General features: G+C 33.9%; 1 protein-coding gene across 5 annotated transcripts in view; it reads left to right on the forward strand.

Moving 5' to 3' along the window:
- Positions 1 to 15,361, forward strand: part of BRWD3 (bromodomain and WD repeat domain containing 3) — a 201,192-nt gene that overhangs the window by 151,819 nt on the left and 34,012 nt on the right. For all 5 annotated transcript variants that reach the window (XM_077889094.1, XM_077889096.1, XM_077889093.1 and 2 more), the window contains 4 exons: positions 9,655 to 9,762; positions 11,690 to 11,814; positions 12,738 to 12,820; positions 14,294 to 14,405. In XM_077889094.1, coding sequence (XP_077745220.1) covers positions 9,655 to 9,762; positions 11,690 to 11,814; positions 12,738 to 12,820; positions 14,294 to 14,405 — 428 coding nt within the window. The remainder of the gene's footprint in view (positions 1 to 9,654; positions 9,763 to 11,689; positions 11,815 to 12,737; positions 12,821 to 14,293; positions 14,406 to 15,361) is intronic.

Below are 15,361 nucleotides of genomic sequence, written 5' to 3' on the forward strand. Positions count from 1 at the left end.
CCTCTCTCTCTCTCTGTGTGTCTCTCATGAATAAATAAATAAATAAAATCTTTAAAAAAAGAAGAAACAAAACCAATAAAACAAATCAGTGAAACTAGGAACTGATTCTTCAAAAGAATTAATGAAATTAAAAAACCTGGGCAGCCCTGGTGGCCCAGTGGTTTAGCACCGCCTTCAGCCCAGGGCAGGATCCTGGAGACCCGGGATCGAGTCCCACGTCAGGTTCTCTGCATGGAGCCTACTTCTCCCTCTGCCTGTGTCTCTGCCTCTCTCTCTCTCTCTCTCTCTCTGTCTCTCATGAATAAATAAATAAAATCTTTAAAAAAGAAAGAAATTGAAAAACCTCTAGCTAGATTTATTTAAAAATAAAGAGAGAGAGAGAGAGAGAGAGAGAGAAGAGAGAGAGAGATAAAGGACCCAAATAAATAAAATCATGAATGAAAGAGGGGAAATCACAACTAACACCAAAGAAATATAAAAACTTATGAAAATGTTATGAAAAATTATGCCAGAAGTTGGGCAATATGGAAGAAATGGATAAATTCCTAAAAATGCATAAACTACCAAAATTGAAACAGGAAGAAATAGAAAACTTAAAGATATGAAAAATCACCAAAAAATTAAATCAGTAGTCACAAATCTCCCAACAAACAAAAGTCCAGGGCCAGATGGCTTCACAGAGGAAGTCTACCAAACATTTAAAAAAGAGTTAATACCTATATTCACCAAACTCTTGGAAAAAATGGAAGGAAAATTTCCAGAGTCATTCTATGATACCAGGCTTACCTTGATACCAAAATCAGACAACAACCCCACTATAGGGGTACCTGGGCAGCTAAGTCAGTTAAGCACCAACTCTTCGTTTTGGTTGAGATCATGATTTCAGGGCCATGGAATTGATTTCTATGTTGGGCTCCACACTCAATATGGAGTGTGCTTATCCCTCTTCCTCTGCTCCTTCCACTGTTCATTCTCTCTCTCTCTCTCTCTCTCTCTCTCTCAAAAATAAAAAATAAAAAAATAAAAAGACCCCATTAAAAGTGAGAATTATAAGCTTGTATCCCTGATGCATATGGATGCAAAAATTCTAAAGAAGGTCCTAGCAAATTGAATCTAACAGTACTTAAAAGAATGATTCACCAGTCATGGGATTTATTCCTGGGTTACAAGGGTAATTCAGTATTTGCAAATATATCAACATGATAACACCACATTAATAAAAGAAAGATCAAGAACCATTTCATTTTCTCAATAGATGCAAAAAAGCATATGACAAAGTACAGCATTCATTCTTGGGAATAAAATGACCTCAACAAAGTAGGGATAGAGGGAACATACCTCCACATAATAAAGTCTGTATATGAAAGACCCATAGCTAATATCATCTTCATTGGGGAGAAACAGAGAGTTTCCTCTACATCAAGAAGACAGGGATGTTCATTTTCACCACTGTAATTTAACATACCTGAAAGTCCTATCCACAGGAAAGAAAAAAAGTAATAAAAAGCATCCAACTCAGTGAGGAAGAATTAAGTTTTACTCTTTGCAAATATCCTGATGCCCTGTAGAAATCCCAAGAGACCCCACCAAGAAGTTCCTAGAACTGATACACAAAATCAGTAAACTTGAAGAATACAGAATACAAAATCAGTGCACAAAAATATTTTGCATTTATATACACCAGAAATGAAGCAACAAAAATAAATCAAGGAATCCATCCCATTTCCAGTTGTACCAAAAGCCAAAAGAGACCTATGAATAAACAACCTATCCACAGACGTAAAAGATCTGTACTCTGGAAACTAGAATAATTATGAAAGAAATTGAAGAGGACACAAAGAAATTGAAAAATGTTCTATGTTCATGGATTGGAAAAACATATTGTTAAAATGTCTATACTACCCTAAGCAATCTGCACATTTAATGCAATCCCTATCAAAATTCCACCAGCATTTTTAACTGAGCTAGAACAAACTATCCTAAAACTTGTGTGGAACACAAAAGACCCTGAATAGCCAAAGCAGTCTTGAAAAAGAAAAGCAAAGCTGGAGGCATCACAGTTCCAGACTTCAAGCTCTATTACAAAGCTGTAGCAATCAAGACAGTTGGTAAATTGAACACCAACAAAAAATAAATTTATTAAAAAAAAAGACAGTATGCGACTGGCAGAAAAACAGACACATACATCAGTGGAACATAGTAGAGAACCAAGAAATGCACCCGTAACTAGATAGTCAACTAATCTTTGACAAAGTAGGAAAGAATATCCAATGGAAAAAAGACAGTCTCTTCAACTCATGGTGTTGGAAAAACTGGACAGCAACATTCAGAAGTATGAAACTGGTACACTTTCGCACACCATATAAGAAGCTAAATTCAAAATGGATGAAAGACCTAAATGTCAGACAGGAATCCATCAAAACCATAGTGGAGAACCGTGGAGAAACCATTTTGACATTGGCTATAGCAACTTCTTACTAGACATGTTTCAGGAGGCAAGGGAAAGTAAAGCAAAAAATGAACTATTGAGGCTTCATAAAGATAAAAAGCTTCTGTACAGCAAAGGAAACAACAAAACTAAAAGGCAGCCTTTGGAATGGGAGAAGATATTTGCAAATGACATATCTGATAAAGGGTTAGTATCCATAATATATAAAGAACTAATAAAACTCCACACCCAAAAAACAAATAATCCTGTTTAGAAATGGGCAGAAGACATGAATAGACATTTTTCCAAAGAGAATCTTCAGATGTCTAACATCCATGCACATGATAAAATGCTCAAGATGTCATGATCAGTGAAGTATAAATCAAAAACCATGATGAGATACTACCTCTCACCTGTCACAATGGCTAAAATTAACAACACAAACAACTCCAACAGATGTTGGAGAAGATGTGGAGAAAGAGGAATACTGCAGTGTTGATGGGTATGCAAATTGGTATAGCCACTCTGGATAACAGTTTGGGGGTTCCTCAACAAGTTAAAAATAGAACTACCCTAAGACCCAGCAATTCAGTACTAGGTATTTATCCAAAAGATACAGAATTACTGATTCAAAGGAGCACCTGCACTCCGATGTTTCATTTATCAACAATAGCCTAATCATGGAATGAGACCAAATGGCCTTTGATTGATGAATGGATAAAGAAGTGGCATATATATACAATGTAGCATTACCCAGCCATCAAAGGGAATGATATCTGACCATTTGCAACAATGTGGATGGAGCTAGAGTATTTATGCTCAGCAAAATAAATCAATCATATAAATACAAATACCATATGATTCCACTCATGTGGAATTTAAGAAACAAAACAGATGAACATAGGGAAAGGACAAAAAAAAGAGGGGGAAGCAAACCATAAGAGACTGTTAAATATAGAGAACAAACTGGGTTACTAGAGGAGAGGTGGAGAGTGGATGAGCTAAATGGGTTATGGGTATTAGGGAGGGCACTTCTTGTGAGCACACTGATACCATCCATGTATTACTGATACATGTAAGTGATGAATCACTAAATTCTACTCATTAAACCAATATTACACTATAAGTTAACTAACTAGAATTTAAATGATAGCTTGAAACAGACAAAAATGAAATTATATGGTTTCTATCCTTTCTCTCATTAATAAGATTAATTACATGATTTGCAAATATTGAACCACCTTTGAAACCCAGGAATAAATCCTACTTGATATTCGTGAATTATTTTTGAATGTTTTGTTGGAAGTATTTTAATGAGTATATTTGATCTATGTTTATCCGGGATATTGGACTGCATTTCTTTTTACTGGTGTCTTTATCTGGTTTCGGTATCAGGATAATGCAGGCCTCATAGAATGAATTTTGATGTTTTCCTTCCTTTTCTACTCTTTGGAATATTTGAGGAAATATACATATTTACTCTTCCTTAAATGGTAGAATTCATCTGTGAAGCCTTCTGGTCCTAGACTTTTGTATGTTGGGAGATTTTTCACAAATGATTCATTTCTTTGCTGGTTATTTTTGTGTTGAAGTCTTCTATTTCTTCCTGTTTCAGTTTTGGTAGGTTATATGTTTCTAGGAATTTATCCCTTTCTTCTAGGTTGTCCAGTTTATTGGCATATCGTTTTTCATAGTGTTCTCTTATAATGTTTACATCTCTGTGGTGTTGTTATTTCTCTGCTCTCATTTGTGATTTTATTTATTTGGATCCTTTCTCTTTTGTTTTTGTTAACTCTGGATAGAGTTTTATAAATTTTGTTAATTTTTTTCAAAGAAACTGCTCCTGGTTTCATTCATCTTGTAATTTTTTTTTTAGTTTCTTTTTTTTAAAGATTTTATTTATTTTTTCATGAGAGACACAGAGAGAGAGAGAGGCAGGGACACAGGCAGAGGGAGAAGCAGGCTCCATGCAGGGAGCCCAACATGGGACTGGATCCCGAGTCTCCAGGATCAGGCCCTGGGCTGAAGGCGGTGCTAAACCGCTGAGCATCCCCATTTTTAATTTCTTTATCATTTACTTTTTCTGTAATCTTTATTATTGCCTTCCTTCTTCTGGCTTTAAACTTCAGTTTTCTTGATCCTTTAGGTGGAAGGTTAGGTTGTTTCTTTGAGATTTTTCTTGCTTTTTTGAGGTAAGCCCATATAGCTTATATACTTTGATCATCGGACTGCTTTTGCTACATTCCAAACATCTTGGACTGTTGTGTTTTCATTTTCATTTGTTCCCATGTATTTTTTTAATTTTTTCTTTCATTTCCTGGTTGTCCCATTCATTGTTTAATAGCATTTTGTTTAACCTCCATGCATTTGTTGTTGTTCTAGTTTTTTTGTCTTGTGGTTGACTTCTAATTTCATAGTTTTATAGTCAGAAAAGGTACATGGTATGACTTCAATTTTTTTGTATTTTTGAGGCTTGTTTTCTGATGTAATATATGATCTATTCTGGAGAATGTTCCATGTACACTTGAAAACAATGTGTATTCTATTGTTGTAGCATAGAATGTTCTGAATATTTCTGTAAAGTCCATCTGGATAAGTGTCATTCAAAGCCATTGTTTCCTTGTTGATTTTCTGTTTATTTGATCTACCTGTTCATATAAATGGGGTGATAAAATTCCCTACTAATATATTATTACCAAGTAGCCTTTATGTTTGTTAGTAACTGCTTTATATATTTGAGTATTTGCATTTTGGATATGTAGTTATTTACAATTTTTAAATGTTCCTGCTTGATTGCCCCCTTTATTATGCTATAGTGCCCTTTTCATTTCTTGTTACATTCTTTCTTTATAATGTCTACTTTTTCTGATATAGCTACTGCTGCTTTCTCTTGACCTGTATTTGAATGATAAATGTTTCCTCATCTGCTTGTTTTCGATCTTCAGGTATCTTTGACTCTAAAATGAATCTTACATAGGCAGCACATAGAAAAGACTTGTGTTTTTATCCATTCTGACACTCTATGTCTTTTCATTGGAGTATTTTGTCCATTTACATTCAGAGTAATTATAGATAGATATGTACTTATTGCCATTTTATTACTTGTTTTGTCCTTGTTTCCGGAGATTTCCTCTGATCCTTTCTGATCTTTGTCACTTTTAGTCACTCCTTTCCCATCAAAGGGTCCCCTTTAATATTTCATGGCAGGTCTGATTTTGTGGTCATGATCTTCAGTTTTTGTTTTTCTAGGAAACTCTTCATCTTTCCTTCTATTCTGAATGATACCCTTGCTCAATAGGGTATTCTTGACTGCTGATTTTCCCCACTTAGCACTTTGAATATATCATGCTGCTCCTTTCCTGCTGGCCAAGTTTCTGTTGAGAAATCTGCAGCTGCCTTATGTGTTTTCTCTTGTGCTTTAAGGACTTATTTTCTCTTTCTGCTATTCAGACTTTCTTTTATCACCAAATTTTGGACATTTAATTATAATGTGTCTTTCTTATTTAAATTCAGTTAATTAACATATAGTGTTTTATCAGTTTCAGAGGTAAAGTTTAGTGATTCATCAGTTGCATAAAACACCCAGTGATCATTACTTCAAGTGCCCTTCTTGGTACACATCACCCAGTTACCTCATTCCCTGACTCGCCTCATTTCCAGAAGCCCTCAGTTTGTTTCCTCTAGTTAGCAGTTTCTTATACTCTGAATTTGTTTTATTTTTCCTTCGTTTCCCCTACATTCATCTGTTTTGTTTCTTGAATTCCACATATGAGTGAAATCATACGATAATTGTCTCCGATTGACTTATTTTGCTTAGCATACCTTCTAGTTCTATCCATATCATTGCAAATGGTAATATTTCACTTTCTCTGTCTATGGAAATCTGGGCTTTTTCCATAGTTTGGCTATTGTGTACATTGCTGCTATAAACATTGGGGCATAGGTATCCCCTTGATCACTATGTTTGTATCCTTTGGGTAAATTCATAGTAATGCAGTTTCTGGGTCCTAGGATAGCTCTATTTTTAATGTTTTGATGAACTTCCATACTGTTTTCCAGAGTGATTGTACCAGCTTGCATTCCCACAAGCAGCATAAAAGGGTTTCCCTTATTCCCCTTTCTTCCCAACATCTGTTGTTTCCTGACTTCCTAATTTTAGCCATTCTGACTGTTGTGAGGTGTATCTCATTGTGGTATTGATTTGTATTTCCCTGATCCTGAGTAATGTTGAGCATTTTTTTCGTGTGTCTCTTGTTTATTTTTGTAAGTCTTCTTTGGTGAAATATCTGTTCATGTCTTCTGCCCATTTCTTGACTGTATTATTTGTTCTTTGGGTGTTTATTTTGATATGTTCTTTATAGATTTTGGATCATAGCCCTTTATCTGATAAGACATTTGCAAATATCTTCTCCCATTCTGTAGGTTTCTTTTGGTTTTGTTGACTGTTTTCTTTTCTGTGCAGAAGCTTTTTACCTTTATTATGTCCCAATAGTTCATTTTTGGTTTTGTTTCCATTGCCTCTGGAGACATGTCTAGCAAGAAGTTGCTGTGGCCAAGGTCAAAGAGGTTGCTACTTATATTCTTCTCTAGGGTTTTTGATGGATTCCTGTTTCATATTTAAGTTTTTCATCCATTTCAAATTTGTTTTTTTGTGTATGGTGTAAGAAAGTGGTCCAGTTTCATTCTTCTGCATGTGGCTGTCCAATTTTCCCAACACTATTTGTTAAAGAGTCTCTTTTCTCCATTGGATATTCTTTCCTGCTTTGTCAAAGATTATTTGACTAAATTACAATACGTCTTGGTGTTGGCCTGCTTTTGTTTAATTTGAATGGAGTCTCTTTGCCTCCTGGATCTGAATGTCTGTTTCCTTCCCCGATAAGGGAAGGTTTCAGCTTTTGTTTCTTCAAATAATTTTCTGCACCCTCTTATCTCTCTTCTTCTTTGACTCTTATAATACACATGTTATTAGATTTGATGAAGTCATTAAATTCCTTAAATCTATTCTCATGTTACATAATTCTTTCTTTTGTTCAGGTTCATTACTTACCACTACTTTGTCTTCTAGGTAACTAATGCATTCGTTTGTCTATTCCGAATTGCTGTTCACTGAATCAAGTATGTTTCTACTCTTATTTATTGCTCTTTTCATATCTGATTGTTTTTTAACTCCTTTGTCTCTGTAGTATCTCCCTGATGTTTTCTGTTCTTTTCTCAAGCCATGAGTATCCTTGACTGTTGCTTTAAATTCTTCATCAGGTGTGTTACTTATATTTATTTTGTTTAGATCTTTTTCTTTAATTTGGGAAGAATTACTCCATCTGTGATTTCATCTAAGTCTGTCTTCTCTGTGTTATAAAAGCCAATTATACTTCCTTCTTTGTAAAAAGAACACTTTACAAAACAGTACAGGGATCTGTAAATTCTTTGATCTGATGAAACAACTCTCTATAGGACCATATTTATCTTGGTGGAATCACTTTACATCTATTTTGCTAAACTTAGCATATGCTTATATACTTCAAGACTAGTGTGTATTAGGTAATGACAGTTGTACAGGTAATGGAGTAGATATATAAGTGAATCAGACAATTAAATACATAAATAATGTTTTTAAAGAATTCATAAAACACATGATTTTTATAAAATCAACTCTTAATGACAACATTACTTTTTACTTTGAATGTTACGCCCTCAGTATTTTGCCTGGATGGCCATACCCACAGATTACTGCCTTTGAAAATGCTCATTATTCAAAGTCTAACTTAAATACCAACTTCTCCTGGATATTATCCTTGCTTTCCATTTGCCTGACACTCTTTCCTCCTGAGCTTTCACACCTAAATTATTTTTTTTTCTTTTTTTTAAAAGATTTTATTTATTCATTCATGAGAATACACAGAGAGGAGAGAGAGAGAGAGGCAGAGACAAAGGCAGAGGGAGAAGCAGGCTCCATGCAGGGAGCCTGATGTGGGACTCGAGCCCGGGTCTCCAGGATCACGCCCCGGGCTGTAGGCAGCGCTAAACCGCTGAGCCACCGGGGCTGCCCCTAAATTATTTTTCTTGTATGATACTTAGTATATTCTGCCTTATATCATACTCATACATTTACATGTCTGCCCATATCCTTTTTGAGAAAAAATATTTTATTTATTTATTTATTCATGAGAGACACACACACACACACACAGAGAGGCAGAGACATAGGCAGAGGGAGAAGCAGGCTCCAAGTAGGGAGCCCTAGTAGAACTCAATCCCAGATCCCGGAATCACACTCTGAGCGGAAGGCAGACGCTCAACCGCTGAGCCACTCAGGCATTGCGTCTGCCCATATCCTTGAGTGAAAGGATTTTTATATTGATACGTTAACCAGGGCACCTAGTGCCTTGTATATACATGTCCAATCATTATTTATTGAGTACAGGAATAAATATATAATAAATGATATCTGGATAATGTGTTTATTATTGATATTTTACCTTTTAATTTATATATTAGCATTTAAGCCTTTTTAGTGTTCTACTTGTATTTTTAGAAAAATTCTGACTTAGACACCATTGATTGGTAGAGTGTATCTGTATTTTTTAAATATCAGTATTTTTTTAAATGTTACATTTTTTAATTTTATTATCTCTATTACCACTTTAAAATTATTGGGAGTAAGAAATTTTTTCTTATAAATCAGAATATGAATATAGTGTTGTATGTTCTCCTAAGGAGGTGAAAGACATTAACTAATACTATATGAATTCATTTTCTTTCCATACTATGCCAGCTCTGATGTTAATTTTTTGCAAAATAAAAATTCTAATCTATTTGGAAATTACTCTATTTAAGTGGCCTGTAGTTAGAATTGCACATATGTGTATGTGTGTATATATATATATACATATAAAACATTGATATTTAGAATGTTAATTATTGTTTGAAATATAGTACTTTAAAATATGAACCATTTTGTGTACATTTGTCATTGGTCCCTTTCTTCAGAAATTTGTGAAGCAGCTAATGGGAAAAAGAGTATGTGTACAGTATTTATATTATGCAGTAATTAGTGCAGGGCAACGCAAGTATGAGTACTGAATGAACATTATTTGATGGTGACATACATTTTTAAAATTATAATTATGTTTGTTTTAAACAGAAGACATTTGTAAGAATATATATTGGGATATATAGAGTTGTTAAATAGAATGCAGCTGTTTAATACCTTATGTTTTTTGTTTTAGCTTATCTATTTCAGGCAAGGACATGAAGCTTATGTACGGGCTGTAAGGAAGTCAAAAATATACAGCCTTAATTTACAAAAACAACCATGGAATAAAATGGATCTCAGGGTAAATTTGACATATTCATAAGTGTGCAATTGAAATAGCTTAGGAATTAAGTTATTTGCTTACATGTTTTTTTCTGTTTCATATATATTTCACTATTGATTGTATGTCTAAGATAAGGTAATGTACCATACTCTTGTACAGTTGAATGTTATTGGTCATATTTTGTGTTTTCTGTAACTTGTATGCTATCTGTTGTCTTGATTATTTGACTTAATTTCCTTCAAGCTTCAAGTCTTCTATGTATATACCTTTCTTTAGAGAGAGAGAGAAAGAGAGAGAGAGAGGAGTGTAAAACAGTAGTTCCCTGGTATAGATATTTTCCTTAACAATTACAAAGTTGCAAAGCCTACATTCTAGAGGCTCTATAAACTGACTGCATGTGTGGACTACAGACAGCCTTGTGGTTCCAATGGCTTTAAGATATAGTAAATATCATAAATCTCAAGGAACTCAGAATTTTGTGGTGCTTTATGGATTATCTATTTTATATATTACCCTATACCTACATGGTATTGAGTAAAATAGATATTTATTTTTTTAGAGAAGGTTTTTCTGACTGTACATACATATTCATCCATTGATTCATTCATTTGTAGATAGATATATGCATACAAACAGACATAAGGATACATACACCATCATTTCTAGTTAGAATTATGGGTGTTTTCTTCTTTTGTTTTTCAAAGTTGGAGAACAAGAGACTAAAGAGCAATTTTATATTGGTTTTCCAGGTAAATGAAGAATGGTTATGCAATGATGTTTAGCAGGAAGGATACATGGAAGAATGTATATGTATTGAAATAAAATTTAGACACTTGTAAAATATTATATTAAGTTTGTAAGCTACCAAAATATCAAGTGAGCTTTACACGGTCATCTCCTTTGTATAGATAGTGATAGTCTATTCTGAATCATGTGAAAATTTTGGTGTGGGGTTTTTATTTGTTTATTTTTTTTAGAATCAAAGAATGAATAAAACATAATTTTTTTTATTTTAAATTCTAACCCTGTGGCTCTAGAAAATTGTAGGAGGTAGCATATGTATGAGTGCAAGAGTCTGTAGGAGGTAGCATATGTGTGGGTGCAAGAGTCTAGGCTTTGAAATATGACCTATTTCAATCCCAAATTTGATTTTATACACACATACAAGTGTATAATTTTAAGCAAGTCACTATACCCATGAGGCCCAGTTTTGTCATCTGTTAAGTGTGGCTAATAATCAGTTATAAGTGTGGTTTATAAAATAATTTTGTGGACATTAAAAATGTAAGTCCTTTCTTCAAATTTATCTATCTATCTATCTATCTATCATCTATCTTTCTATCTATCTGAATACTTACATACTGTATTTCTCCTGGAGGAGTGATTCTTTTTTTTAAGATCTATTTATTTATTTATTTATTCATGAGAGACACAGAGAGAAAGAGAGGCAGAGACACAGGCAGAGGGAGAAGCAGGCTCCATGCAGGGAGCCCGGCGTGGGACTCAATGCCTGGTCTCCAGGATCATGCCCTGGGCTGAAGGCGGCACTAAACTGCTGAGCCACCCGGGCTACCCAGGAGGAGTGATTCTTAACTAGACAGAGCATCATAATCCCCTAGGGAGTTCTTTCAAAATATGTAGGACTCAGCTTGTACCCCAGACCTACTGAATTCAATTCTATAGGGGTAGGGTTTAAGAATATGAATTTTAAAAATGTTCTCAAGGGGATTCTGTTGCATATGTTTGGTCTAGAGCCCTGTTATTACTACAACCTGCTATTAAGGGTCAAGAACCATGTCTTATTGCCTTTAGCACTTAGTGGAATGCTTAATACTTGGTGAGTATTCAGATAATTGTTTTTAACTGTTCGATAAATAGTGAAATAATCTGCAAATGTTAGGCAATTATTTATATTAAAATAATTTGTTGGTATTTTCATTAATAGGAACAAGAGTTTGTTAAGATTGTAGGAATCAAATATGAGGTTGGACCACCTACACTATGTTGTTTGAAGCTTGCATTTCTGGACCCTATTTCAGGCAAAATGACTGGAGAATCTTTTTCCATTAAGTGAGTAGCTATCTCTGGTTGTTGTGTGTGTGTGTTTGTCTGTATGTATACACTTGACTCTTAATGTAGGGGGTTATGGGAACTGACCCCCACACAGTTGAAAATCTGCATATAGCTTTTGACTCCCAAAAAACTTAACTACTAATAGCCTGCTGATGAGCAGAAGCCTTAGTAATAACAAATTTTTGACTAATATATATTTTGTATGTTTTATGTATTATATTTAGTGTTCTTACAGTAAGGTAAGCTAGAAAAAGTAAAGTGTTGTTAGGAAAATCATAAGGGAGAGAAAATATATTTACAGTACTATATCATATTTATTGAAAAAATCTGCATATAAGTGGACCTGCACAGTTTAAACCCATATTGTTCAGAGGTCAATTGGATATATGTATTTATATATATATATACACACACACACACACACACACACATGAGCAATTTGCTTAACCTCTTTGAATATATGCCTTCATCTGCAAAATGTAAACATTAATAACTTCCTCAAGATTATTGTGATGAATTAAAAGGAAAACCTTCATAAATGCTTATTTAACAGCATGGCTAAAACATAGTAGTTGCTTTTATTTCTGTTAATACTAATAGGAATAGCTAATCAGGGACTCATTTCTTAAAGTTTGAAATCTAAGGAGGTGAAAGACCATCAGTTTATAAAATAAAAAAAGTCTAAGCTTTAAGGATCTTCATTGGTGTCTTTATGTTATTGAAGCAACATAGTAGTAGGCATGTACTCCCAAATAAATAAAAGCAGATGTAGTTTAAGTTAAAGTCATTTGCAGGAACCCTGAGGATTTCACAACAGTTTTTAAATGGCTCCTCATTAAAAATATATTTTGGGATATTTAGTAAGTAACATATGCTATTATTTTGGATATTGATTTATATGTGCTTTATTTTTTGTATAGGTATCATGACATGCCAGATGTCATTGACTTCCTTGTGCTACATCAGTTTTATAATGAAGCCAAAGAAAGGAACTGGCAGATAGGTAAGTATAAAATTCTCACTTAACTAATAAGTATGAAATAGAGTTAGTAACTTTTTAACTCCAAGTTATTTTTTTAAGATTTTATTTATTTATACATGAGTGACACAGAGAGAGAGGCAGAGACACAGACAGGGGAGAAGCAGGCTCTTCGCAGGGAGTCTAATTTGGGACTCCATCCCCAGACCCAGGATCATACCCTGAGCCAAAGACAGACGCTCAACTGCTGAGCCACCCAGGTGTCACTTTAACTCCAATATAATAGAAATAAACTAGTTTAACGTGTAGTTGATAAAAGCTGTTAGCCAAATTAGAAAAATCAAATTAAATTTTCCTTCTTGGTTATGTTTAGGTGATTTTATGCACATTGTATGTGACATCTAACTTCTAAACTTTCTGCAAATATATAATCTGTTAGAATTATAAAGAAACTCATCAAACGTCAGTTGCCCTGATAGAGTACTTAACACTTGGGCTCTTAAGGAGACCGTTACTGATTGTGGTTTTATTTCTTCTCTTTTTTTGTCACTCTTGTCTTTCTCCATCTCTCTCTGATTCTCTCTGTACCTCTACCTCTTTCTACCCCTTTTTTCTTCCTCTCCCCCACCCACCTTCCTCTGTCCCTTTCTTACCTCCTCACTAGCTATTTGATCTTGGGCAAGTTTTTAATCTCTTTGTGTCCTACCTCTATTATCTTTATAATGGGAATCACATTAAAACATACCTATAAGGTTGATGTGAGCAATAAGTGAATTGACATACAGAAAACACTTAAAATGGTATTTAAGTACTTAAAATTCATACTGTTAAATGTTTGCTATTAGTACTTTTAAATTCTCCTTTTTTTGTGGGAGAAAATTTTTGTTCACAGTGGTTTGGTTTTATAATCCTTAGCCCTTTGGAGGCACAAAATCAGTATTAAGAGATTTTTTTAAAGGCAAAAAGGAGAAGAAACAACTGTAGTAACTAATGTATAGTACAAGAAAAAGTATGCCTAATGATGATCCTAAATAATGGCTAAAAATTATATGTGATAGGGATCCCTGGGTGGCGCAGCGGTTTGGCGCCTGCCTTTGGCCCAGGGCGCGATCCTGGAGACCCGAGATCGAATCCCACGTCGGGCTCCCGGTGCATGGAGCCTGCTTCTCCTTCTGCCTATGTCTCTGCCTCTCTCTCTCTCTCTCTCTGTGTGACTATCATAAATAAATAAAAATTTAAAAAAAATTATATGTGATAGCATTTATTTAAGAAGGCATGGACATATTTGATTTATTTCAGAAAGATTATAGTACTTGACACCAAAATTTCTTAATGAGGGTAAAATGTAAAATTTATTTATCTAGGAAACTCAGATTGAAACCTCTGATAATCCTAGATACAATGCTACTTCTGTGTCCAACAAAAAGTAGCAAATTAGAATGTGAACAAAGTATTATTCTCAAAAACATCCTTTTAAGAATTTCTAAAACATTATAGGTGATAGATTCCGCAGTATAATAGATGATGCCTGGTGGTTTGGGACTGTGGAGAGTCAGCAGCCTTTTCAACCAGAGTATCCTGATAGTTCTTTCCAGTGTTACAGTGTTCAGTAAGTACACTTATGGTATTTTAATGCCTGATATAATACTGTTGTAGTACTATATGGACATTCTATAAACCCTACTAGGAATAATACCTTGTTAATTTGACTTATCTTTATATGACCTGTAAGAAAGTAATCATAGTACCTGTAAGGAAGGAATTTGATGATAAACCTCTTGGTCCAATATGTGTACTAAAACAAAGAACTGAAGACTTATTTCTACCTCCCTTATGCCTATATTTTAAGTATTTGTGTTTTAAACAAGAATTGCAACTATTATTTCATGAAGAATACTGAAATTCAGTGTTTAAAATAATTGTTATAGCTGGAATATAGCAATAAATATTAGTACTCTGTCTTTTATTTAATGATATGAATTCTAGGCAGAGGTATTATGTTTGGACATACTATTTGTCTACAATGTTTACTTTAGTTCTTCATTTAAACACCAGCATAGTAAGATTTCTAATAAATGAAGTTTTCTTCAAGAATGATAAAGGTTAAAAAACAGAATGATAAAGGTTTATTCTATGAAGATTGACTTTCAGTCTCGATATTGCTGATGAAAAGGGAATAATAAAATTTTGGAGATGCTGTGATACTGAACACTGTTAGGTTAAAGTGGGTTATCCTACAGAAAAAAATTGATCTATCAAATTGACTTGTTTAACCTAAAAGGAATTTTCCAAAGAGATCTTTTCATTCAGTACCCTGGTTTGATATTGAATACATACTTGATTGGAATGAAAAAAAACCCAAGTAAAATTAAGTGTAAACTTATACTGCTCTCTATATTTCATATTGGTGGACTATTCTCTAATTTCCTCTATTTCTTTTGCTGTCTCTATTAAAGGTTTATTATATTATCTTTATGTAAGTGAAATTGTACTTTAAGGATAACTGTATTGCCCTTTCCCAAATTTTACCACAAGAAGTCATGCAAATTATGCTAGTATATAAAA

Source organism: Canis aureus, chromosome X (genome assembly GCF_053574225.1).
Source record: "Canis aureus isolate CA01 chromosome X, VMU_Caureus_v.1.0, whole genome shotgun sequence".
NCBI lineage: Eukaryota > Metazoa > Chordata > Mammalia > Carnivora > Canidae > Canis > Canis aureus.